This window comes from Pteronotus mesoamericanus, unplaced genomic scaffold (assembly GCF_021234165.1).
Source record: "Pteronotus mesoamericanus isolate MK-2021 breed Mesoamerican mustached bat unplaced genomic scaffold, CSHL_Meso_final contig_182, whole genome shotgun sequence".
Taxonomy (NCBI): domain Eukaryota; kingdom Metazoa; phylum Chordata; class Mammalia; order Chiroptera; family Mormoopidae; genus Pteronotus; species Pteronotus mesoamericanus.
This window is the reverse complement of record NW_026555078.1, coordinates 7,291,396-7,316,237: the sequence shown is the minus strand read 5'-3', so window position 1 is coordinate 7,316,237 and position 24,842 is coordinate 7,291,396. Positions and strand designations below refer to the sequence as shown.

The 24,842-nt window shown below is 38.8% G+C and overlaps 1 protein-coding gene across 1 annotated transcript in view; it reads left to right on the top strand.

Moving 5' to 3' along the window:
* Window positions 1–24,291, top strand: part of TTC8 (tetratricopeptide repeat domain 8) — a 41,481-nt gene extending 17,190 nt beyond the window's left edge. The window contains exons 6-14 of the mRNA XM_054567169.1: window positions 1,608–1,652; window positions 6,400–6,485; window positions 10,150–10,237; window positions 12,407–12,517; window positions 16,110–16,249; window positions 17,611–17,785; window positions 18,088–18,210; window positions 21,225–21,308; window positions 23,232–24,291. Coding sequence (XP_054423144.1) covers window positions 1,608–1,652; window positions 6,400–6,485; window positions 10,150–10,237; window positions 12,407–12,517; window positions 16,110–16,249; window positions 17,611–17,785; window positions 18,088–18,210; window positions 21,225–21,308; window positions 23,232–23,348 — 969 coding nt within the window. The 3' untranslated portion in view covers window positions 23,349–24,291. The remainder of the gene's footprint in view (window positions 1–1,607; window positions 1,653–6,399; window positions 6,486–10,149; window positions 10,238–12,406; window positions 12,518–16,109; window positions 16,250–17,610; window positions 17,786–18,087; window positions 18,211–21,224; window positions 21,309–23,231) is intronic.
* Window positions 24,292–24,842: the final 551 nt, after the last annotated feature.

The window sequence follows — 24,842 nt, the reverse complement described above, 5'->3', positions numbered from 1 at the left end:
CTACTCAAAGATTAAATGCTCCTTTAAATTAAAGAGACAGAGAGAGAGAGTGTGTGTGTGTGTATGTGTGTGTGTGTGAGACAGAGGGAGAGAGAGAGAGAGAGAGAAAGAAAGAGAGAAATAGAGAGAGAGAGAGAGAGAGGTCAGTGACCTTTCCAGTATAAAAAAACTTGGAGGTGAGTGTGGAATAATTCAGAACTAGGAGTACTTATCTTCTGGAAACTGGTTTAGGCCTAGCTCAAAATTTTAACTGTAGTATCTGAGAGTTCATACTGTATATCGGTTCTGGGCTATTTCTAATCTTAGTTCGAATGGCATTTAACATATTTATAAAATTTCAAACACGCTAGGAAAACTGAAGATGAACATGAGCCATATAAACTTCAAGTTTAAATTGGGAAAAGAAATTCTAGTGGGTAGAAAGGGAATTGGACTATAATAATGCAGATGATGTTTTCTTAATTTCTTATTTGACAACAATGCAGTCAACTTCATGTAGCAGAATCATGAAGCTTTTCTCATTTCTCTTTCCTTTATGAGAGTGGAGTATTAAAAGCGACCCATATGGAATATCTGGTTCCTTACCTTTTTGGGCCATTTACTTGAGGTGGCTGGAGGGCTAGTTGATACCAGTGCTGTTTTCTAAGCAAGGAGTGCAATAAATGGAGGCATTTTCCTCAATTAGGTTACAATGCTTCCAAGACAGACCTTTGTTACTAGATTTAGATTGAACTAGATTTTACACGTTTTTGGTGTATGGTAGGAGTAATGCCAGGTCTTTCTATCTTTGGCCCCCAACTTGCCTGGACTCCTCAGGACTCATTTCTAATACTGGCCTACTGTTTAGGGTGTCTACGGAGGCTCCCTGACCCCTCTTAGGTGTTATAACAGCTTTTTCATGGCAGTCATAGCCAAGTGCACTCTTTTTTTTTAAGTTGTTTCCAAGTTTTCTCTGTTAATAACCTTGACATCTTTCAGAGTGCTAGCTGCTTTACAAGTGTGAATAATGTTATTATGGACATAGTACTACCAACAGATAATCTAGTAAAATGCTGATTTATCCAGATGAGTTGGGTGAAGGATTAAAATAATGGTTCTCGGCCCTTCTTGCACATTAGAATCATTCAAATAATAAGCAAAAAACACCCCGCTTTATACTTAAACTCTGCTTTGTTTTGAAATGTTTTGAAATGTCTAGATTTTCCTATGTCTAAAATATTATTAATATCATAATCACTGTATAGTGTATGTAAAGTGTATAAAGAAGTTGGTTGAATCTATTTTACGGCAATCCTAAACTCAGTTTTTCCTTAGTCCCTTTCTATTAATATAGTGTGTATAATATGAAAAAATGCTTAGTTATTTGAGTTTTCTAGCTTGTATTCTGTAAAAACAAGAATTAGTTGTAAATAGCCATATTTTAAAATGGGTAATTATGACAAATGATGGATAGACCCATTATTTATAAATCCTATGCACTTTAGAGTACCTTCTTATTTTGATTCAATCCAACTCTTGTCAAAACTGCCTTTGAATTTTGATATAATAATGGTGTGCTTTTGTTAAAATAAAATCTAATGTATTTTTGGCTTTTTTTTTCTTTGTAGGCTTTGTTTGAGTATATCTTTCATCATGAAAATGATGTTAAGACTGTAAGTTTTGACTTCATGCTATTTTCTTTTATTTTAAATTATTTGATTTTGGGGATTTAGATTCTGAAATGTTCTGTTCTTTCCTTTCTTACCTTATAAACAGAGTGAATTATTAAAGATTGGAGAAGTACTAATCCTTTCAAATCCACTGTCAGTTTCAGTGGAAAATTTTACGTAAATGTAGAAGTGGTAAAAGCTGTGTCTGTTCTATAAAGTATGTAGATCTCCATTAAAGGGTGAATGTAGATAATTGAGAATACTACATAATATGCTTGTGTTAAAGTTTATTTTCTGTAGTCAGCATTGTTGATCTATTTTCTTCTTTAATCTGTATAGTATATTAAAATAGGTTTACTAATACATCTATTCCTGGCTTCTTTGTAGTATAACCCTTCTCCCTTATTAACATTTTATGATAGAAAATTTCATGGTGTGGCTCAGTGGACTGAGTGCTGGATTGCAAAGCAAAGGGTTGCGGGTTCAATTCCCAATCAGGGCACGTGCCTGGATTGTGGGCCAGGTTCCCCAGAGGGGGCACATGAGAGGGAACCACACGTTGACGTTTCTCCCCTTCTCTTCCTCCATCTCTTCCTTCTCTCTAAAAATAAATAAATAAAATCTTTAAAAAAAAGAAAGAATATTTCAAACATAAGTGTAACCAAAAGAAATAAAAAATCAAACAATCCCGAAAATAAAAAAAGAAAATTTCAAACATATAAACGTAGAGAGAGTAGCAAAATGGGCCTATGTCACCCATCACCCCGCTTCAATGATAATCAGTCATCTGGGTAGCCTCTTTGTGGAGAATTTGTAGGTTATATATATATATGAGTTCTCAATTTGTTTCATTTTTTACATGCTAATATGCAAATGAGCAGTAAGCTCACAGATTTTGTTAAATCAAATGTAGTTAATTCTGCGGTGTCTAATGATAGTATTTCCCCTCATTTCCCTATTAGTTCAAGAAAACAGCTTTATACCCATAGAGGAAATATTCAGGAACATAAAATTATTTTCTTCAATTTTGTTTTCTGCTGACTTCACTCTATAATCTCAGGGCCTAGAATGGTGCCTGGCATACCGTTGGGGATCCAAAAATATTGAATGAAAGAATAAATGTCGACCACTATGCTATGTATGAGGAAAACTGGTAAAAATATGATATTTTTCTGCATCTACAAACCATGCAATCCAGCAGAGGAAATGGCAGTTGACAAATGAAACAAAGAGGTAATTGCCAAATTGTGAAATTGTTACCAAATGGCAAAGGGAACATATCAGAACGGGTAATTTTAGTAAAGATCCATATAATAAGCGGGATTTTTTGGAAAGGAAGGAAAATAAATGTAAAGAAAGGGTAGAAACGTGGTCCGGATGTGGAGTGAGAAATGCATAGGCCATATCCTGAAAAATGGAAGTGCTAAAGAGACATTTTAAAGAAATAAGTGTCAGGACATGATAGTAGATTTCATGTGGAGGACAAACGAAAGAAACAGGTCAAATCGGCCTCCTATGGGTGCTATGAGGAGTGGTTTTACTAACAGAAATAGGGTAATCGAGGAAGGAAGTCAGCTTGTAAAGGAGCTGAATAATTCACGTGGAGGCATCCTGAGTGTGAAGTTGTGAAAGGCCCTCCAAGAGGAGATGCCGTTGCACGTCCTGAAACATGTGGCGCAAAAATATAGGTGGGAGCGTGGGCCAGGGAGGCAGAATACGTGAGTTATCTACGAGAAGTGTTAGCGGGTGTGGGCACGAGGGAGAAGAGGACACTGGAGTTTGGGCAACCGAAAAGCCAGGCACGATTCTGTACATCAAAGTCAGAGGTACCATTTTCACTTCGTGTAAAGCGGGTCAGGGGCTTCCAGTGTGATAGATAACATCCCATCACCTTACCGACATTAAAAAGAAACATCAAATACCATTTCATTTCATAAATGAATAAAGGTTTCTATAACTGCTAGAGTATCATAAAGCTGTATCTTGACTTTCTGAAGATTACCTTCTATTATTTTTTTGTCATTTAATGAAGAGACATTTATTCTTCCATTCAGTATATTTTGAGCCTCTACAGTGTGCCAGGTACTGTTCTAGGCCCTGAGATTACAGAACGAAGCCAGCAGACAAAAATCTTTTAGGGATTCTAATTCGGATTCAGCAAGGAATAGAGACAATTAGCAAATTTAAAATATATATAAAACATCATGGGATAATAAACAATTGGAAAACAAAAAAAGCAGGAAAGCGGGTAAAAACAGATAATGCCCCGGGGGAAGATGCTGTTTTGGATGCGGTGGGAGGCAGTCAGTGAAGTCCACTCTGAGAAAACATTGAGACAGAGACCCGAATAGAGGGGGACGAGCCCTATAAGTTACATGGAAGAAGATCACACGGGTCAGAACTTTGACTGCAAAGGTCCCGAGTAGAAGCGCGTGATGGGGTTGTTTAAGGAACAGTAATGAGGCCCATGTGGCTGGTGTGAGGTCTGTGAGCAGAAAGAGTCGTAGGCAATGCATTTAGAAGGCATACAGGTCAAATCTGTTTGTAGGTCAGTCAAAGTGGTGATGTCTTTATTAATAAATTCATCTTGAGGATGTCGTTCTACACCTTAGCATTTACAGAACGTTGAGGAATATGAACTAGACTGAAAAAAAGATTTATTCTCTGCCATAACTGAATTTATAGTCTAATAGCAGACTTTAACCTGCACATGTTATGTAAGTATTATAGAATGCTTCCACAGTTCTTTATCTACACTGATTTTTAAGAATTTGATCTTAATAAAGCAACAAATTTATAAATTTTTTATTTAAGCAGGAAAACTTTTAAAAAATGAGATCTTAGCCAGATCCTAATATATAAACAGACGGAAGTGGAGCTGCTTGAACTAAAGTAGAAGTAGCAGACTAAGAACCTGGATCTTCCTTCCCCCTGCCTGCTCCATCCCCCGCACCCCCCACCCCCACCGCCCCTTCCCCGTGGGCTCCTGCCTTCAAATCCTAGGACTATTGGCTGGTTCCTAAATCAGGCTGTTTCTGAATTACCTGGAGAATTTTAACAGAATGACTCTCTGGATCTATGCTAGACTTCTTAAATCAGAGTCCCAATCTGCTAAATGTGTTGTTAATAAAATCTCCACAGGGAGTACAAGTTTTCAACCAGGATTAGGAACTGCTGCTTAGCATAGTGTATGAAAACCAATGATGAAGACTACGCTATAATGCTAGGCCTTCTGATGTCAGAACGTAGACTTGAAGGCCAGAGCTCTGTATGACTAACAAACAAGAGGGAGCGTATCTTCTGGCTCAGTGAAAGGAATCAATGAAATAAGAGAAAAATCACTTCAGATTTTCCCACAAATGTTATTTTCTGAATGGAAGAAGAATTTAGAAAATGAACAGAAAGCATGCATTTTTTAAATACCTTTTATATGTTTTGAAACTTAGCTGGAAAAAGAAAAATAAGAATTCTGTTTTTTTAACATGTTGAAGAAATCAGAGGTGCTTTTATACTAGTTGCTTTGGGGGGCCACCAACTGTCTAAGCATATGATAGTTGTATGTGTCTTATTTTTAAATTTCCATAGTTTTCAAGGAGAGATGTTGATTTTTCAAGTCTATTAGAACCCCAGCATGGTGATACCATTTTTTAAATAAAGTTTGCATATTTGGAAGTCTCCTTTGGAGCAAGAGAAAATGGGGAACACAAAGAAATGTTACTAGCTTTGCAGTAGGAGAGCCAAGGGATGTTTCTGGCATTTATTCCAGAAAAGAGTTAATATTAAGAAATGGAAAATAATATGGGATGCATTCTGAGATAACAGAGCTGAAAGCCTAAGACTTACTTTAACTGAATTGTTGGCTATCATGATTGCACTAACACTGATGAATAAAAGTTTTTTAACCTTGCAAGAAATAATAGTATTATTTAAAAAATCAGAATTCTCTTTTAACTAACAACTTGAGTTTTTATTCACCAAATCTTTACATGAGCTTTTGTCCAAATGGTTTCCACTTCCTCTGTATAAAATTCTAATTCCAATTTAGTCATTTCTTGTTGGATCTCGAATAAACCCTGGAAGGAGCAAATAAACTAGAAGACCCAAGCGAGATGCGATAACCACATGTAAAATATGAAAGCAATTAAGGCAATTTTTTTCAGTCTGCAGCAAAGGAACGTCTGGCCCTTAGAGTCACTGGAATGTGAGGTGACATCAGAATAATGGAATGAAGGTGTTTGAAGATGGCAGTCACCCAAGTACCCCAGCTTCTTCACAATCCTGTTTTCCAAAACTCTATCTGCTTTCTTGATCTTTTTCTGTTTCTCTCCATCTCTAGTTACTGTGGGCCTGTAGCTTGACCAGGCTAACACACCAAAGGCTTGATGGCTGCTGAGTTTGGAGGCATTTGGAATCATTAGATAGTCAATGAATGGTGGGGAGAGGGTAAAAACTTATGGGTTTTTAAAATGTCAACTTTGTGCCTGGTATATTAAAATTCCATTCAAATATATTATACCTCTGCTTCCCTTTAATCAGTGTTTACTTCTCATCTGCTGTCAGCGCTCTGGTCCGGAACTGCTTATTTAGGGAAAATTGGTGGGGCCATCTGGAAACATGAGCAACTTGAGTTGCTGTCTGATTTCTAATGCATGTTTTGATTGATGCTAATTATATGGTTTATTGCATTATTTGTTGTTTCTGTTTATTGTTAGGGAAGAAAACCCTAACCTAAAATGACTTGTTTTCCAAGGCTTTGGAGCTGGCTGCCCTTTGCACAGAGCACTCTCAGTATAAGGACTGGTGGTGGAAAGTGCAGGTTGGAAAATGTCACTACAGGTAAAGTTTGGATTCTTTGTGAAGGGCTTTGAAGTGGCACCATGTTTCAGAGTCTCAACTCTGATCATTTTTGATGGTGAGGGGGATGGGGGTGGGGGAGGGGCGGGGCAGGGGTTGGGGGATAGATTTTCTCATGAAGAAATGAAAACTGTGTTTTTGGCTTCCTTGAGAAAGCATTTACTTAGCAATCACATGGTGGCGCAAAGAATCACCACCTGTAGAATAATAAGATTGTAGAGCTGGGAAGGGGAAACTTTGAGACCATCCGTTCCAACACCCGCTTACAGATGAGAAGCTGAGGCCAGAGAAAGGCTGTGCTTTGCATCAGGAACCTGTTGGTAACAGACCTGGGACTGCAATCAAGTTTGCCGATTCCCACTCCACCCACGTCCTGACCCTTTTTTTTATTCCCACTGTTGCCACACATCTGTAAAGTGCTTTGAAGTTATCCTGGCAAGGCTCATAGCACCTTCGAGGTAGTTGCTATTATTAACCCTTGTCCAGATGAGGAAAACTGGGCCTCAGAAAGACAAAGTGACTTGCCCAGGTACAGATGGCCGGTATGTGGCAGAACAAGAATTTGAGCTCAGCATTTTGATGCTAGTTCTCTTACTATTTGTACAATTCCATAGTGTTTCTCTAGGATCTGAATATTCTTTCATTAATTCATTTACTATTTAAATATATTTTTAAGCTAATTAATTGGAAGATCAGAAAAGTTGTAATTCAGTTTATGAATATTATACAGCAACTTGTAAATAAGACCTGAAACTTGTTGCCTGATATTGAAATGCACTTGGAGCATTTGTGAAGTAGAGACAGGTAGAAAAATTATATTTTATAAAGACAAATGTCTTTTATTATTGAAAAACAAGGTAGACTGGTTACTGTGAGCATCCTTCAATATTTATGAACTTTAGTTTTCAGGCAAATATTGTGAGGAAAAGGAAATATATAAATCAAACCAAAGGGATGCTTTTTCTTTTACTGTTGAAACTAAGACTACTTTTCAATTAGATATTTCACATAGAACTCTATTTTTTCCTACTGTTAGATTGAGGAAGTGTTTTCTACTAAAAGGTAATTTTAGACCATTATAACATTAAACTCTTATGAGTATAATTTCCAAAGACAAGCTTGAAATTGTGAGCTTCTAAGCAAAACCTTCAGAAATCTTTAATAATTGAGGATAAGCACAACTCAGATCCCTTCTGCCATCCATATAGGATGACATTTAAATGAGTATATTTTGTCATATTATCATTCCTCTGTTTCTTAATAGCTTCTCATCTTTATTATGGATGTATTATTAATTTATTCATTCAATCACACACTCAATAAAATGTTTAATCAGCAGCCAAAGAGTTCAAGGATGGATTACCTGACAAGGTAGCCCCAAATTAGCTTCTGTCTCTTCGCTTCTACTGGCCCTTTCTCTGCAGTAGCAGGTGCTCCCTGACACCCCAGTCCCAGCCCTTGCCCTCATTCTGCCATTTAGTGTCATTTGTTTGATTGTTACATTAGCTTCTTACTTGAATTTTTTGCTGCTATTTTTTTTTTTTTTTTGCCCCAATCAGTCCTTTCTATATACACCGTCCGAGTAACTGTTGTGAAAAAACAGCTCTTGTTGGATCCTTGGGTGAATTGCCATTGCCTTTGGGATGAAGTCTGGATTTTAGGTGTGGTGTCCACGATCTTGTCTCAGTCTGCACATTGGCCCATATCTCTCACTTCCCCACTTCTTTATTGTGTCCTCCTTTTCAGTGAAATCAGAACAACTTGACATTCCCCTAACACGCTGTGTGCTTTTCTGCCTGTGTACTTATTCTGGTTGTTTGCTTCTGTCTGAAATAACCCCTCACCCTCACCTCACCCTACCTGTTAAAATCTTGTCTGTCACTTCCTCCCTGAAACTGTATTGGTTCACTCCTCCTCTGTGCTCTCAAAGTACTTTTTTTTGTCATTGACATAATACCAAACTTATTTGTGAATATGTTTTATTTCAGTCTTTATTGGTGCCTTCAGGTCATGGCTGTTACCTGCATTTTTGCTTCTCCTTACCATCATGAAGTGTGGATGCAGTTGGTGCTGCATCATGTTTATTGAATTAAATTGCAGAGGAAAAGTTGGCAGTTGGTAGGGATGATCTCTGGACTCTGACTCTGTGTTCATGAACTTGACTGATGCTTTTGTTCTACTTTCTTTAAACATGGCCCACTCTGTTGCCTTTGCTCAAGAACCCCTGTGGTAAATTCCTTTTCGAAGATACTGGAAGAAATTATGTCTTGAGGATGCAGTAATAAAAGACATATGACCCATCCTTTCTTCTTTTTCTTTGGTTTCTGGGTAGCTCAATAGCTCTGATTGCTTTTTTAAAAATTGGTTTATCCTTCCATATCCATTGTTTAAAAAAAATCAATTTCTGTTTTCATGTTCTTGTTCTATGTGTCTGTTTGTTGTAATCCCTTTTAAATCATTTTGGGAAAGAGACAGCTTACTAGATAAAAATATATATTTGCTCATGGCATATGAGGTGTTCATGGAAGCCCGTGACGAGCTTCAGCCACGTGTTTTTTAGACTTGCACGTTTAATTGAAGTTATGTATATAAACATGCTGTTTTCCCGAGCTTTTAGAGCTCTTCGATACAATTTTATAAGTACCCCTTGTAAAAGTTGTGAGACCTTTGATGAGGTGGGGACTTCTGCCATATCACACATCCTCTCATTTTAGGGCAGCTTTGGTGGATGGGTAGGGTCACTTTTACCCCCTTTAATCCTATGTCTTTCAACAGCTATTCGGAGACAGCCACACCAACGCTTGAGGCTTAGATTAGGGAAAAAGATCAAAGCTATTTTTTCAAGCCTTTAAATGAAAGTAGCACAGTGGAACATACTGTGTATTGTCCTGGCTTTATATCACAAAATAAAAGCAATATTAAAGTGCGTAAGTAGCTCTTAGATGGCTGGGGATGATTAGTTCTAAGAAAGCCCAACACCTCTATTAAGGACAGGCTGAAGTGCACTTTAATGATTGATTTAGTGGAACAAAATGTCCCCTGGGCAGAAGAGCTGGGTGTTGACATCAGGACGGCTATAGTTAGGCCAGGAGCAAATCTCTCCTTTGTAGATGAGGGCAATCAGTATCAGATACTGAAAAAGGAAAAGGAAATGTTTCTAGAATAATGAAATGGTATAGCTATATACTCAAGTGGCAATCACTGCTTACATCAAAATGGTGTAAGAATGGCTTTAAAAATGAGATCTTGTCTCAGAGCAAAAACTGTTTTCCAAGAAAAGCCATCCTTTAGCTCTTCCAGTAAAACAGAGACTCTAAGCATTTATTCAGGTCACTTGCCATGTGTCCTGATCGCACGCTCCTTGGGTGGTGAGCCGGTGTGACCTGGCTTACCAGAGCTATTCGTCCTGCTGTGACCAGACTGGCGACAGGCTCTTTATGTGGCATTTGAGGGCGAGACAGTGAATATGGGCTGATCTGTATAAACTACATGGTAATGCTGATATGTGTGTAGGACATCACCTCCTTTAGTACATGCTTACTCTTATAGATTTAATTTGTCTCTAGTCATATGCTTGAGGTATGCATAAATGCTATAGTGTTTATTTTTAAGACGAATACCTAATTTTTTAAATGGCTATTTTTAGGTTAGGAATGTATCGTGAAGCAGAAAAACAGTTTAAATCAGCCCTGAAACAGCAGGAAATGATAGATACGTTTCTCTACTTGGCAAAAGTAAGTATTCTTAGTCTGAGTGAAATCTGTCTTCTCAGAATAACTGTGTAAATGCATGGGGAGAGTTGCCCGTTTCTTCAGGAATATTTTAGCAAGTCAGTGTGTTCAGACTCCACTTATTTTCTGTTTTAGCAAGGGAAAATGTGAGACCCCACGAAGAATAACTATTTCAGGAGAAATTGATTGCCATGACAAAAATAGGAAAACCCCTTTGAAAGATTAAGCATTGGAGCCGAAGGAAATACCATGGGCTCCTCATCCCCATGGGTAACAGGTCCCATAGAGGCTGTTGGGTGGGAGACAGTGTTTTTCACAACACATTGTCTTCCACCTATGCAGACTGTACAGGACAGGATTGTTCTTATGTAGGTTTTTTATATCTTGGCTCGGCCATAATAACAAAAACAATATTCCCCCTTTCTGGACCACCTACTCAGTAGAAAGTATTGTATCAGGTCTCTTCCATGTGCAGTTTAATCCCTTAGCAACCCCACAAGGTGGGGTTCGCTATTTCCTTTGTGCTCTTAGGGAAAAGGAAAGGTGAGGAGGGTAAGATTTAAGGGTCACCTGGCGGTTAGGAGCCAGCATTCAGACCCAGGACTTGATGATCCTAGAGCCTACTCAGTGCCCCATAGTGCCACCCACAGCCACAACAGAAGTGAGGGGACTCCTAGAGTTGTCAGTATTAGGACAAAGTTACTTCTTGACCCTCACCAAAGCTACTTTAAATGAAACATTCCATGAAGTGATGGTTATGACATCATCTTGCTGTATCTCTAAGAATTTTTTCAATTAAAAAGTGTGGGAAAGGAGTTGAAAAGAAGATGAGATATAAAAGGAAGTGCTACTCCTTCCTAAATAGATTATTAAAAATTAGCATACTAAAAGGAAACAAAAGGAAAGCTGTGCTATGTAAACTTAGTGTGCTAATCTTGGTATGTGTACAGCAGTTTTCAAAAACGTTTGAAACTATCTGGTATTTATATCTGCTATACATTATATACTAAACTTAAATTCTTAAAAAAGTTTCTAAGAATCACAATAATCTTAAACTTTTCTGACAGCTTGAAATTAAAATTCAGGTCACACTATTTGATAATCTCTTGCCACATAGTTTAAAAATGTACTCTTAATTTTAACTATTGCTAAATACATGGTTTAACCTATTTTTTCATAAATTAATTCATTTAAATCCACTCTAGAGTGTATAGAGGTACAATTGACTTATTTTCTTTAATATATGAAGAAATGATTGTGAAGTAATAGAGATCAGCAGCTTTTAGGGACAGCATTATTTCTTAAAATTTTAGATGGTTAATTTAAAAATAATTATTAAATATTTTATATTACTTAGCATATTAAATTATTTATTGTATTTAAAAAAGGAGTTTAGAAATATATAAGGTAAAAGTTGAAAAATTTTCACCCATTCTTATCCCTCTAAGCTCATACTGTGGCAATAAACCCTGTAAACAGTTTTCTGTGTATCCATTTGGGCCTTCTACAAAGCACAAACTAGTTGTATAGGAAGAAATAGAGGATCCGTGATCATGAAGAAAAAAAAGTCATAATCTTATATTTCTATGCATCAAATAATTCTCTATTTTAGAGATTCCTCTTAAGTATATGGGTTATTCATACTTATGTCCTGATTGCTGATTAAGTGGATGGAAGCCATCAAGTGCTAATTCTCTCACATCCTGCCCCCACGCCTCACAAAGCTGTTTCCCCTCTATTTCTGAGGGTCCTTTTCCACAACCACATTCTCCATTAGCTCTCCCTGCTCCTCTTCCTCGGACCATCCCTTCTTCCTCTTGCATCTTCATCTTCAGTCTCATAACTGATTTTTTTGTGCCAACCTGTAGACATACTCATGTCTATTCTACCCTAAAAAGATTTTCCCTTGATCCTTGTCTAGTTACTGCTCAGTCTCTGTGACAATAGTAAGCCTACAATAAGCATTTGTTGAAGGAATAGATGAATGAAAGCTTCATATACAACATGTGGAAATAAAACTATAACATCATTATTAGAAATTAATCCTACACAATTTTTTACTGTAGTATCTAGTAGATAATTTGTTATTAAGCAATTATTATTAAATTGTCATAACAAATACTGTATTATTTTAAGAACTAGTACTTTTACTAAAATGTATTTTGGTTGTAGGTTTACATCTCATTGGATCAACCTGTGACTGCTTTAAACCTTTTCAAACAAGGCTTAGATAAATTTCCGGGAGAAGTAACCCTACTTTGTGGAGTTGCCAGGATCCATGAGGTGAGGTTCATAGTATTCAAAAAGTTCATGTAAAATTGAGGTTATGTGCTTCTTAAGTAAGCCCATAATCCTGCGGGGTCCTAAGAAGGAGAGCAATTTATAAAACTATGATTGTTGGCCTCTAGTTTGCCAACAGAATAAGGGATTTTAGTGTATGCATTTAGCCAAGCTGATGTTTTATTATGAAGATTATTTCCCCTTTTGGAATATAATGTTGATAAACATGTAAGTAGAAGACCTTGATTGTTCAATAAAAATCCTCTATCAGTATCTCTGTTTGAGTGACTCCATATTGAACACGAACAGAATTTTGACCAAGAAGCGTAGAAAGGAAGGTAATAAAATAGATCATGAAACCAGCAGCGTTCACACATAGTGTTGATCGCCCCGATGCAGTCAGAGCTCTCAAATATTCCTGCTCTACCTTGTGTACACTTCGGTCCTTCTGCTAGTCTGTTCTCCGGCCGGAAGTGCTGGCACAGAGGTCCAGAGAACAAGGGCATCTTTCACATGCGGTTGCTGGTCAGTACTCCTTCCAAGCCTCGTTGTAGCCACTGTTGCTGTGGCTGGGATGGGCTGAGGCCCTGCAGTATATCTGTAATCAGCCACCTTCTTCCTTTCCCTGCTTTGCTTTGGCCAGGAGTTGGAGGAATGTATGTTTTTTAAGTAAACAGGGGAGAGCTTTGTGAGAAAAGTACATTTTCACTTTACATTCAGAGGAAGAAAGAAGTAGAGAGGAAAACATCCTAGCTGTGGGGACAATGTCATATACAAATGGGGTGATCAGAACTAAGCAGAGACTTGAAGTAGTGGGACGCAGTATTTCCCCCTTGAATTTTTTTTATTTTAATTTATTTTTTCAAATACATTTGTCTCTGCCTACCCCCCACCACTTTCCCTTGCCTTCTCCCTCCTTCCCTCCCTCCCTCCCTCAGCTCTTCCGCTTTGGTTTTGTCCATGAGTCCTTGCTATATGTTCCTTGACTTTCCCCTTCCCTTCCTTTTCCCCACCCCGCCCCCCTTCCCTCTTGTCTCTGTTTTCCCCCTTGAATTTACAGTTAACTTCCCTTAGGACAAAGTTTACCACAAAGATTTCCAGTGTATCCTTTTTCTCTTTATGTGACAGTGGCTTTAGAGTTCATTAGTGAAGTTTGTTCCCACTGCATGTTCCTTAAGAGATTTTTTTGTATGTACATAATACTTTTCTCTTTTCCTTTGTGTTATTTTCTTTTTATTTGTCACTTTGATGTTGGCCTTGTATCTTTTAAATCTTTCCTATTTAAAAATGAACATTGTGCTGCCTATTGCTCTTTGCTTGGTTTGTACAGGAACTTGTTAAAAATGATTTATTCTTGCTAAATATATTTAGTTGTGGTTTAAATTTTTCGTGACACATTTTGTTTATTAGTTCCCAAGGCAGGTCTTTATTTGAATTGTTCTTTGTTAAGAAGTGTTTGAAATTAGAAACCTCACCATAGGAAATATTATGCTTGTGGTCCTTGACTTTACTGGGTATGAAAACGACTTTGGGAATGTCTGAGAAGTGTGGCCCACTGTCTCCCTACTAAATCAGGTGGGATGCAGGCATTTCTTTAACAAGTTCACTAAATGCTTCTGTGTTTTGAAGAAAATTTTAGCTATCTCTTCCCTTAAGTATCTAAACCTTGGCAGGACTTTGAATAAGAATTTCAAATATAAAGTGGGAGTTTGGATCAATCTGCGAATGTTTTATTGGGGTTTTATGGGACTAATAAAGAACATCCCAGCTCACTCCAAGCTGAGAACCAGCTGAGAAGTTGATACAATATTCAGACAAATGGAGAATAAACTGTTAGCTTTTTACTGATAATAACAGAATTGGAGCATGTGGCTTTACATCTGTGACCCAAGGGACTTAACCGTGTCCTACCTCTGAATGAAATGGACTAAGCCACCATGCCTGAGCTGTGACTATCCACCTTGCAGACCCCCTGCACCTGGGAGAGCCCACGCCACATGGCAGGGCAGAGAACAGGGGCGTCGTGGGGCTGGCTGGCTGCCAGAGAGACCCAAAGGGGCTGAGATGTGCATGCTGCGTGGGCCTCGTGGGGATGAGTGAGTAGGAGTGGGGAGAAAGGCCCCAAATACCGTTCTAACATCAGCATTTCTCAAAGTGCGGGCCAGGGGTTCCTGGGGGTCCTGAGCCCCCTTTCAAGGAGTCCACAAGGTCAGAACTCTATTCATAATACTAACATTGATGAGGATGGTGGTAATATTAATGGATGAACAATGAAATGTACTTATCTTTATAATGTCCCCTCAATTTTGCTACAAACCTAACACTGCTCTAAAAAAAAAAATCCTTAAGCAAACAAAGAACCCCAAAACTGAAATCTATGGAGTTTTAAAAAATTCCATATGATAAAAAACCATTGTGTGGTGCTTCTTACAATCATTGGAGTTTCTCTGATTTATTAAAATATTTTATGATTAAAATCAAACAAAAAATATGAGTCCTGCCCTGGCTGGTGTGCTCAGTGGATTGAGCACTGGACTGCGAAGCAAAGGGTCGCAGGTTCGATTCCCAGTCGGGGCACATGCCTGGGTTGCAGGCCAGCTCCCCAGTGGGGGGCGTTCGAGCGGCAAACGCACATTGATGTTTCTCTCCCTCTCTTTCTCCCTCCCTTCCCCTCTCTCTAAAAATAAATAAATAAAATCTTTAAAAAAAAATGAGTCCTTATAGCATAAGAACAAGTGAGTGGTTCACAGAATAAGTGCCACGCCAGCTGAGGGGCAGAAGAGAGCCATGGGAAGTGAAGGCATGAGGCAAATTTCCATGAGGGATGTGGCGCCTGTGTGGGCCTTGAAAGTGGATTTGAGAGCTGTGAATATTATTAATAACAGTAAATGCATTTATTTGTGATTATCAGAGAGACCCCTGTTATTCTTGCTACCATTCTTCCCCACTTTAGTGTATCCTGTGTGTAGCCACCAAGGTACTCTTTAAAAATGTAAATACAATATGTTACTCTTCTGCTCTTAAACGGCGTCCCCTCAGTTTAGAAAAAAGCCTGCGGTTCCACCGTGGCTGACAAGCTCCCGGCTGCCGCTTTGATCTCTTTTTGTGCCACTCTCCCTCTGCAGCCTCACTTGCTTCTGTGTGGCTCTCACACGTGGCAGGTGCTCCCGCCTCAGGTTCTTACAGTTGCTGTTCTCTCTGCCCAGGTGTCGCTTCTCCGGATGTGCTCAGGTCTCAGTCCCTCCTTCCCTTGAGTCCTATTCACTTGGGACCTGCTCCAGAGCCCCTCCCAGAGCAGCACCCTCCCTGTCTCCTTCCCCAGCTCTGTTGGTCCCCACATTGCGCCCTTATCCTTGCCTGACGCCATACCACATGTATTCCTTTGTCTATCTTTCCTGCCAGATGTCACCTCCTGGAGGACTGTCATTTGATCTTTTTTTGTCTGTATTGTGTCCCCAGGGCCTAGGACAGAGTCTGATACATGGTAGGCTCTTAATAAATATTCGTTGAATGAAAAAATGTAAACCAGTCAGGATGAAAATAATATCTTGGCAGTATTAATAAAATATTGCTCTCCTGTCTTGATGGAAACTAGGAAATGAACGATATCTCATCAGCTGCTGAATACTACAAAGAAGTTTTGAAACAGGACAATACTCACATGGAAGCCATCGCATGCATCGGAAGCAACCACTTTTATTCTGATCAACCGGAAATAGCTCTCCGGTTTTACAGGTGTGCTTTACCTTCAATGTGTAAAACTACTTTCCTCTGCAGTATTAGTGAAACAATAATAAAGGTGGAATGAAAGTGTAGAGAAATAATATATAGGCTATGTCTGTATGAGACTAAAAATTCAAACACCCAGATGTTTAACGAGAATTAAAAGTGACATCTAATAACCTGGAAATGCACAGGTATTTGGCACCTTGTAGGAACACACCTGGGTAGTCACCTGAGTTTTTAATACTATGGCATTGTAGGAATTAGCCATTTTCTCATTGACCAGTAACAGTTTAACAGCGACTAGGAGCATCTCTCCCCATCTCTGCTTTCAGTAGTTCCTCTATATATGATATAAAGACCTTGAAGCTGGAATGGTGATGAGGTTTGCAAAGAGCAGCAGGCCCCAGGCTCTGAGCCCTGCTGAAGACCTGAAACAGGATCCCGTGTTCCGTGAAGTATTCTCAACTTTTGTCCAAATGATTTTTCAGCCTACGTAAACCCCGTTCTCTGGTTCTCTTTTGAACATATACTTATTTTTTCCTACAGCTGGTTTCTGGGTTAATTTTTAAACCTTGATTTCCTCTTTAGCCCTTACATAACGTACAAGGAGCTAACTGGCAGCTGACAAGAGTTCTTCTCAAATATATGTTGAAACATAAAACATGATAATAGAAATACTGTCTTGTCACATGCAGCTGGCTCTCGTCCCCTGCCCTAAAGTGGGTCATGGGCTCCGCAGGGCAGCGGGGGTAGATTTCATTTGCTTACTAGAACTCACTTGTCCTTTGGATTAATGATGTGTAGAAGCCAAATGGGCTTCTTGAGCTGTGGTATGAAAGCTAAGTGGGCAACGCAGGGATCCACTGGTGCTCTTGTCTCCCTCAGTGGGAGCCCATTGGAGGTCAGTGGGGCAGCTAAACCACAAAGTACCTATAACCAAAAACAGGATCCAGTGCAGCTGGAAACTTAGGAAAAAATGCTGAACACAGTCCTCAAATTAGATAGAGCGTCTTAGGAGTTTACCTACAGGCACCAAAGCCTTATGAACTAAAAACGTGTGGGTTTTACTTTACGTGACTATTTTTTTCTTGTTTTCGTTCTCTGATAAAGCTTTTGGGGAAAAAAAAAACCTTAACATAAGCTGCTTCTGACCTTGCCTTTGGACACATTTCCCATAAACCAGGACTGTTAAAAAAGACATACTTTTGTATATGCTTTAACATATTTTTAATTGACTACAATAATTTTTATTTATATTTGGGGGTGTCAATATTATGCAATAAACTGATTTCTAAATTTGTAAAACTATATGTGTCTAAATATTTATAAAGTTGGTCTGACACCAAAATATGTGTGCTCTTTTCACAAAGGCGACTCCTGCAGATGGGGGTTTATAACTGCCAGCTTTTTAACAATCTGGGGCTCTGTTGCTTCTATGCCCAGCAGTACGATATGACTCTGACCTCATTTGAACGTGCCCTTTCTCTGGCTGAAAATGAAGAGGAGGCAGCTGATGTCTGGTACAACTTGGGACATGTCGCTGTGGTATGCTGTTCCTTTAACATAATTTCTGTTACAGCAAAGGTAGCACAAGTTAGTTTGAAGCCATTTTCAGGTATTGTAAATTCAGATTTGGTAACAGCCTTATGTAGCCGTTTAGAGATTTCTAAGAATCACCACCACTCACTTTATAGTCCCAGGCCAAATCCTCTTACACGACTCTTGTGACTGGTACTCGTTGCTTTTCCTGTGGGAGCAGAAAAGATTTATATGAAGAAAGATGGGAGGAGACAGCGGTGGGGAAGCGTGCAGATTTGTGTGTGCGGATATATGCTTTTCCTTTGCAGGGAATAGGAGATACGAGTTTGGCCCATCAGTGCTTCAGGCTGGCTCTGGTCAACAACAATAACCACGCTGAGGCCTATAACAACCTGGCGGTGCTGGAGATGCGGAAGGGCCATGTGGAGCAGGTCAGTGAGCTGCGAGAGGCCCAGTGGACGATCTTTTCTCTTTCTGGAAAAGCTGACGTGTGTCGCACCTTCACATGCTATGTAATTTAACAGGGAGCCCCAGAGCCTGGCCGGCCTGGGTTGGAATCCCAGCCCTGCCACGGATTAGCGATGTGACCTTGCACAGGTTACTTAACCTGTATCCAAAACAAAGCACTTGATTTTGTCAGGACCAATCTGCCCCTCCCTAGTCTTCACTATTTTAGGGAAATATTGCTCCATTCACAACCCCTCCCCCACCATGTAGCTGCTCAAGCCAGAATCCTAGGAGCCACCCTGGAAACCTGTTTTTTCAGGATGCCTGTCCTGCCACCGCATGTCCCCAGCGTGGTTGGTAAGCCCTTGTCAGGTGTACCTCCAAGCCACGTCCTGAACCCAGCCACTTTCCTCCTCACCCCCCTTCTCCAAGCTGCTCTTGCCTGGTTGGCTGCAGGCGTCTCCTGGCTGGTCTTTTTATTTCCACTTAGATCGGCAGGTAAGTGTGCCCTATCATCCATTGCACAACAGCCAGCAGGGATTTAAAAAAACAACAAGATTATTTTGTTACTACTTTGCTTAGCATGCTGCAACGGCTTTCTCTTTCACATTAAATGAAACCTGTACTTCAAACCTTGATCTACGAGGCCCCCCGTAATGTGGCCTCTGGCCCCCTCACAGACTACACCTTTGTCACTACCGTAGTCCCCGCTTATCCACGGTTTTGCTTTCCTCAGTTTCAGTTACCCATGTTCAACCATGCTCCTAAAATAGTGAGTGGAAAATTCCAGAAATAAAAAATTCAGGAGTTTCAAATTGCGTGCCACCCTGTGAAGCATGATGACATTGTGCGCCGTCCCCCTCCCTCCTGCCCAGGACATGAATCACCCCTTGGCCCAGTGCATCCGTTCTGCGTGGTAGTCACTTGGTAGCTGCCTCTGTTACCAGACTGGTTGTCAGAGAGAGAGGGAGAGAAAGAGAGAGACCACATTTATATAACTTTTATTATAGTATATTGTCATAATCGTCCTATTTTACTGCTATTGTTGTTACTCTCTTACTGTGCCTGATTTATAAATTAAACATTATCTTTGGTATGTATATGTATAATAAAAAACACAGACCATATAGGGTTTGGTATTATCCCTGGTTTCAGGCGCGCACCAGGAGTCTTGGTGCGCATCCCCTTTGGGTAAGGGAGGCCCTCCGCACACCTTCTGTACCGACTGCCGGACACTTTAGTTGCCTTGCTGCTCTGCCGGAGTGCCGTGACCGCCCTTCCTTTAGGGCCTTTAGAAAGGTCTTTCAGATCCTGCAGGGACTTTTCTTCTTGTCATTGAGGTCTCAGCTTAATTATCAGCTGCTTAGAAAGGCCATCTCGGAACAATAGCGTGAAGGAGCCTCAGGCACTGTCATGTTTCCTACTAGTTTTTTCTTCACGTTTATCGTTTTATTGGATATTTTCCTGTTATATGTCAGATGTCAGCTGCGTGAAAGTAGGGACCTTTTCTGGCTTCTAACTGCTGTATTTTAGTGTCAAAACAGTGCCAGCCAATGGTGGGTGCTCAGTTCCTGTTTGTGAAATCAATGGGTGATGCATGACACAGGGTAGTAACAGTGCCTGACGGTGTTTTTGTGAAGATTAGCAGATCGTCCACAGAAAGCACTCATCGTAGTAGAAGCATAGTATTGAGTGCATGGTCGACGCTCAATAAATTATATTATTATTATTATAACAAAATTTTAAAATGTAAAATATACAATATTAGTGGTAATCAAGAGGATATTATTATATCCCAAACTTTAGAGATGAAGAAACAGAAACTCAGGCAGTTAAGTAACTCCTCAAGGTCCCAGACATAGTGCGCAGCACGCCACCTGGTCTCCTAGGCAGAAAGCTAAACTTTTAACAAAACAAGGAAAGAAACCAGTTATTGGATGTTGCCTGTTTTTCACAAATTTCCCCAAAGTAATTAAAATGGATTTGTATTTTACAAACAAAAACTAACTGCTCTAAAATGGGAACTTGTTCTTGAAACTTTTCCTAGGTCCCTATGAAGCAAGTGCCTTTTGTGATTTTCTTTCTGCTTACTTATCATCATTTCTCCAGGATCCAATTGATCTGAAATGTTTTGGTAAAAGGTTTCATGATCCTAACCCCATTTCATTATTAATCATACTTCAATTAAAGAAAGAAAATAGCAAATCATAAAACAAAATAATTAATATGTACCATTTATATGAACTGGCATTTTATTTTCCATTAAAAAAAAAGATACATGAATTTGTCCTCAGGGTCACGGATAGAGGTTTGGGGTTTAGCTACAAGTTGGGGGGCTGTTTAGCAGCCTGGAATACTACTGAGTCTGTGGTTGTAATGATGAATGTATGGACATGGCATGTCAGTCACAGTCCCTACAATGTGTGATCCCCTGAGCCTGCAAAGGATGAAAGAACTGGTGTGAATTTTGTTTTCTCTGTACTTTAGAGGACAGAAAGCTTGTCATTTTCAGTTGCATTGAGTTGTTAGTTTCAGGTCAGCAGTATAATAAATACTTGCTCACTGTCATCCAGCACAGAACTTGGGGCTGTGAAATTTAGAAGCCCACTAAATCAGTCAACAGCACCAAAACTAGAATAAAAAGACTTTTTTTAACATTGAGAAGATTATATTTTGAGTTGTCATACTGATATATAAACTTTACAGGAACAGTGGTTCTCAAATAACTAAATGTACTCTAAATTTCCAATTCTCTTATTTTCTCCATATGTCAAAACATTTCAGTATTAATAGAGGTTTGGCAAGCTATAAGTAGTTAGTTGTACATCAGTAAGTTGTATTTCCTGAGGAATGTCATCTATATTCATCACAGGATCATGTTTATTAAGGAACCATCCTGGGTGAAGGATTCTTTTACAAAAATAAAAATAAAAAATCACAAATATAGTGCTGATATATGCTCATATACCTTTGGTTTGTCTTTTCTTTTTTTACACAGGCAAGAGCTCTGTTACAGACTGCGTCATCGTTAGCACCCCATATGTATGAGCCACATTTTAATTTAGCAACAATCTCTGATAAGGTATTCTCTTTCTCTATCAATTTACCATCTGACCTGTTTCTTTTTTCCCCCTCAGTTTAAAAACAAATACAGATAAATAAGGACGTTCTAATCATAACTTCCTGAAATGATTTTTTTAAACACGATTTTTATATATACATATGTCTTCCCTTAAGGGACAGTTTAATAAACTTTAAAGAACTTTATCACTGAATATTGACTAAACACCATTTTGGATTGCAGAAGAATTGTTTTATGTTTTAAAATATGACATTTAGTCATTAAAAAGATACTCATTTAGTAATTTCTGGTTTGGGAAGGATTCAGTCATTGCTTTTACAGCAAGAAAGTCCTGAATGTTATTTGTAGATCATATTGCCACCAAGTCCCTGGCATAATTACTATAAAATTAGGGATAGTGCAAGTTATTTTAGCTATGAACAACACAGGGAAAATGCAACCATTAATACTGTTACAAGTCAATTAGTATTCAAGAGCTAAAAGGAATCCTTGTCATTTTTAATGACAATAAGAAAACCAAAGACATGTAATAACTAACTTTTGCTTGGAAACCTCTAAGCAAAAGGTGAGTTTTGAAGATAAGGGAATGGCTGAAAATGTAAGACTTTTTTTAATGGACCAAAGACTTTATAAAAATGTCATTTTTTATAGCATGAACATAAAGCCGCCTGCACTCTTATTTCTATTTTGAAAATGAAATAAGCCGTCATTCCTTAGTCATCATTTTGAGTCCTTGTTAAGTGCCAGCCACTGTTCTAGGCGCTCTGCACAACAGCCTTGCAGTGTAGGTAGCCCTTACGTTTCTTTCTCTTTTTTAACTATAAGCCATGTTTGTTTGTTTTTTTAAAATTGAGCCTCTGCTATGTACCAGGCACTGTTGAAGGCACAGAAGATATGAACAATGAATAAAACAAACAAAAACCTCTACCTCGTGTGGCTTATATTCTAATGGAACCCAAGGTGTGAAAAGCTTAAAAGGCTGCTGTAGAGTCCCAGGAGCCGGTTTCGTACCAGCTCCAGACGATGCCCAGGTGTTTTCCACCACACTGTGCAAAGAAGGCGTGATGGCTTTCTTTCAGGAACATTATCAACTTTAATAATATGTAACTCAAATGAGCTATTTCTGTAAGCAAAAGACTATACTTCCATCAGAGAAAATAGTATGTTGAAAAGAAATGCTATGATTTAAAAAAGGAAACTTATGTTTTTAATGCATATTACATGTTATTAAAAACACTACCAAATTGAATTTTCTAGATACGTTTGTGTGCACACACTAAAAAGCTCTCTCTCTTTGGAAATGTACACAGGAATCAAGATACATTTAGATGGATTCAGATACTGTGTGTGTGTTTCTCTTTGGGACTGGACTTTAACATAGTTTATTGAAATCAGAGACCCTCTTTACAAACTTTTAAAACCAGATATTTTTCCCAACATTAATGTGTTAACACTATTTAAAACCTCCCAGAGCATGTTATTTTATCTTAGATACAATAGTTTCTGCTTGAATTTTCTGTCTGAAACATAATACCCTAATCAAATATGTCCTTGTGGTGCATTACCAATAGTTGTCCTAACACCTTGCTAAACCACATCGGGCTGGCTGTCTCAGCATGTTATTTTATTTTTATAAAATTATCAGTGACAGAAGAGAAAACACAGGTTTATAAATTTGTAACAAGACAGCTGTAATGGAGCAGAAATTATTTATATAATTGGTTATTTTATTTTTCTCATGTATTTTTCAATATTGAATTGTTATTCTGGTGAAAGAATTCTCAAACCCAAGTAGCATAATGAAGGAGTTTACCCTTAAGAACCCTTTGAGTTTGTGCTGTATGCAAATAGAATGTCTTATTTTGACTTCCTTACTAATGTTGGAGGTTTTATTCTGTGGCCTTGTTCTGGTATGTTTTGCAGATTGGAGATCTACAGAGAAGCTATGTTGCTGCTCGTAAGTCTGAAGAAGCATTTCCAGATCACGTGGATACACAACATTTAATTAAGCAATTGAAGCACCACTTTGCTATGCTCTGATTGTTCCTCAGACCAAATATATATATTTTTAGGATGGGGCATTATATGAGAGAGGACCCCTCCCCCCAAAATAAGGCATTATCTTCTAGGGGGCGGGTCCCTTGTAGTACAGGCTTCTCCCACCAGGTGAGTGTTCCAGGAACTCACCTGTATCAGTGTATCTGCTGATGTGAGAGGCTGCGTTTGGCTTCAGTGAGTTTTGTTCCAAGAGTCTTTCAGTGCATTTGCTCATTTCATGATGGGGAATTTAGGAGCGCACCTGCCCACACTGCGCTGAGTGTTCAGCAGTTTTTGACCAAAAACGGCATTGACCCCTGGGTTCCACCCTTACTGTTCACCTGATCTCACTTTGAGTGACCTTTTTTTCTGTTTCCCTGGAGGAAAATAGTCCTCAGAGGCAAACATTTTGCCTATGTGGAAGAGGTGAAACAAAAACCAGCAGAAGCACTAAAATGCATCGAAATCAACGTGTTCAAAAACTGTTTTGAGCAGGGAAAAAAATGCCTCGATAGGTGTATTGGATCAAATGTAGAGCACTTTGAAGGTGACTGAAGTTTAAAAATGTAAGAATAAATACACAATTTTTAATAAGTAAATTCTGATTTTGGGGGGTCCCCCCTTATATAATTGTATAAGGGAAAAAATAGTGTATGTGTAAACATATATGTATGTAATACAAACTTGTGCTTGATATTAGTGAAGATGACATGAGGGAGTTTAAATAAGGATATAAATTAAAACTTTTATAATAACTTTATAATATTATAAAAGACAGGATTTCTGCATTTGTAAGTAGATCATGAAGGGTCTTCCCACATTATATGGTAGATGTTTGTTTATAATGTTTATAAAACATTTTTATGAATTTCTTCACATTTTTATACATACATATTTTTAATGTTCTTAAGCTTGCCCTTAACTATCATGTAGCTTAAGAGACCTGAAATTTGCCTTTTAAATTGCACTTTTATGGCTAAAAGTGTGTCTGTTTATCCTAATTACAGACTTATTTAAAGCTTAAAAATTGTGTTTAAACTATTTATCAAATGCTTTGTGAGAGACTCTGCATTTTCTTATATATTCTGCTTTAAAATAAATCAGCGTGTGAAACACCATCATTCTGTTATTTTCCATAAGTTTGTGCCTCAGGTATCGCAGATAAAACAAGTCTTTCAGAAGTCCAGTAATCTTAAAAATCAAGTCATTATTTTAATTTTATTTGAAATGATGCACCGCCAAGTTGGTTTTTTCCTGAGAAGCTATTTACAGGCTATCACACTGTTAACATGAGAATGCCAGGATGAGAGATGGAGACGCGGGCCAGGAGGCCGCCTGTGCTCAGCCCGAGAAGGCCAGTGTGGTGGGGGGCGCGGTGCGGCTAGGCCCCAACGCCATGCACTGCAGACCCTGGAGAGGCTCCGGAACCGTCTCTCCTGCAGTAAGGCGCTCTCCTGCAGTAAGGCGCTCTCCTAAAGTGTTCATACCAGGACCTGT